This window comes from Fulmarus glacialis, unplaced genomic scaffold, assembly GCF_000690835.1.
Source record: "Fulmarus glacialis isolate BGI_N327 unplaced genomic scaffold, ASM69083v1 scaffold43297, whole genome shotgun sequence".
Lineage (NCBI taxonomy): Eukaryota > Metazoa > Chordata > Aves > Procellariiformes > Procellariidae > Fulmarus > Fulmarus glacialis.
This window is the reverse complement of record NW_009224617.1, coordinates 3,325-5,908: the sequence shown is the minus strand read 5'-3', so window position 1 is coordinate 5,908 and position 2,584 is coordinate 3,325. Positions and strand designations below refer to the sequence as shown.

The 2,584-nt window shown below is 41.7% G+C and overlaps 1 protein-coding gene across 1 annotated transcript; it reads right to left on the bottom strand.

Annotated features, from left to right (window-relative positions):
• Nucleotides 1–508: 508 nt before the first annotated feature.
• LOC104079970 (opsin-VA-like) lies at nt 509–2,133 on the bottom strand (the record flags this gene model as incomplete). Its single annotated transcript, XM_009582190.1, has 2 exons — nt 509–739; nt 1,894–2,133. Coding segments are annotated over 2 exons (471 nt in total), but the record flags the coding sequence as incomplete, so codon positions are not given.
• Between the last annotated feature and the right edge of the window lie 451 nt (nt 2,134–2,584).

Below are 2,584 nucleotides of genomic sequence, written 5' to 3'. Positions count from 1 at the left end.
AGTGCAGAAGCCTCTGGCTTTCTCTGCTTTTTTAGTAAAAATACCCAAACGAACCAAAAAAGCACTCAGACCTGTTCTTCCCTGAACCTCCATTGGCTGAAATTGAGTCAGCTGTGTGCTATATATTATTTATGTGCCCATTAGCATATTGAAGCCATGTGCCACTTCATGATTTTGTCCAGCTGACCAAGGAGCCATCATCAGCGTAAAACTCTCCTGTCCTTACTGTGTTACATGCCAGCATAGCAACACTGGGCTCCCCTGGCGTTATTTTCAGGAGCAAGCAGGCTGTGGATTGGGAGGAGGAATGCAGTGGAGGAAGGGACTCACCTTATGGCTGGGTGTTTGACTGCAACTGCAGAGCCGAGAAACTCTTACATGCACTCAGGAGCCCGGCATCTCAAAAGCCAGTGTTCACATAATGTCCCCACTGACAACATTTTTTGTATTAAGTGATGGTGACAAGGAAATACGCTGTAGCACTGCATTAGTGATCATATCTCCCACCTTACATGGGACAGATTTTGTTTTCTGAAGTTGCCAACTGAGCAAAAGATCGGCAATTTCTGTGTTCATCTCTGGTTTTCCTCTTAGAAATGGCACTGCGTACTGCCACGGCGGACATCTCACTGCCTCTTTTGTCCTGGGTTAGCATTGCTCTCTCTGAAGTCGGGTTCATGTTGGACTCTGCAGTTTCTATGACACTGCAGCTGAACATCTCAATCAGACACTTCCTGAACTAGAAAGTTGAAAAAAGATCAATCAAAACACATAAGGAATTTAAAAATACCTCTATAAAGCAGTCTGTGTCTTAGCTAAAACTCCTGGAAGTTTTCTCATGGGTCGGTTGGGAATATAAAGAAATAGCCCCATAAAATATATTTACCTGTGCCGCCATGAACAACTCTAAAACTGAGAAATAATGACATTCTAAAAAGACCCAGACTACTGGAAAATCTTACTCTAAAAAATATTTTTCCTCTTCTGCTTGTTACTAACATCTAATGGACAGAATTGGTCATTTCTCCAGGCTCATGAGTTGCTTTCATATGCTAATACCCAGCTATTCAAAGACGGTTTGTTTCCGTGTTGTTCACATCCATGAGCACGGTAAGACCAGCGTACATCTGCCACGCGTTGGGAGATCAGGGTACTGTCCACGGGATGTGAGACAAGCAATAGCTCTCTCGGCAGGACTGAATAGATAAATGTATTCATCACTTCTTATTCAACAGTCACTTTACTGTTTTTCTTCTTTTCACTTATATGCTTATGCTCTGCTTGATGCAACCACTCTTAGTAGTTACATTCATTGCATAGATCTATCCAAGTTTATTATCATGCCTGTACCACAGTGAACACATATCACTCTGGTTCATTCCCTTGTCAATTCTTCTCTGCGTCCAACCCTCTGCCCCCACTGCAGAGAAGAAAGCTCCCCGTCCCATAGGCACACGCAATGCTTCTACCCTCCCTGTACAACCACAAATGCAGCATTTCCCCTGACACAAATTCAAGCTATTGAAGAATTCTACCCCACCTCAAAATCAGCTCACTGGTGTTGCATTCCTAAAGAATTACAAAAATGTACTGGGACAGTCTTGAAAATAGAATTTTCATACAGAAAACTAGCTGATGTTCACTAAGGGCTGATTCTCCTTTATAATATCTAAACCTAATAATTATTAAGGTTCATATTTTAATAATGCACAGAGGCTTACACTATCTTCCAGTAGGTAGATATACAGTGATTTTTTTTTAGTTCTAAATGCTGGATATTGCAATGCTAGTTAACTAACATGTAGGTAGGTAGAAATAATTCATTATAAAGCAAGACAAAATGACAAAATAACAAAATATGAGTGTTAAAGACACTTTGAGAGCATACAGTACCTGTTTGTTCATAAAGACATAAATAATTGGATTATAAACAGTAGCTGTTTTGGAAAAGAAAGATGGAATTGCTGCCAGACGAGGATCCAGCTCAATGGAGGGGTATGCAGTGACTAGCATAGAAAAGGCGGCGTACGGCATCCAGCAGATTAGAAAGGCAACGATCATAACAACAACCATTCTAGTCACTTGTCTTTCAGGTTTCCTGGTAGATCCCAGCCTGCCTTGTGTATCTGACACCTTTAAAGAAAAGATAAAAGATTCCAGAAGACAAACAACAAGGCCTCCAACCAGTGAATTTAGTGAGCGGGCTAATAATCTGCCATGCTAGAAGGAAAGACTCTTCTTGAGTATGACAGCACATAAGGATGCTGTTACTGGAGCACAGGGTGTCAAGGTTACTGCTGAGGAACATTAATTACTGTATACTGTCATTACCAAATTTTCCTTTGCTTAAGCATCCTTATATTTTTATTGTCAAAGTGAGAGCAAAAAGCAATTACTAGGGCAATCTCTGTGTAGAAATCTAGTTGCAGTCAGGCACAACTGCAGCCTGTAGAGACACTCCCGAGCTAGCTTCAGCCAAGTCAGGAGGAGTAAAGCCATGGCACAGGTTTGCTGTCCAGCCTCACAAAAGTTAATCTAGCTCAGGTAACTTCATGGGTGCTGCAGCAGCCCACCCCGAGGCAGT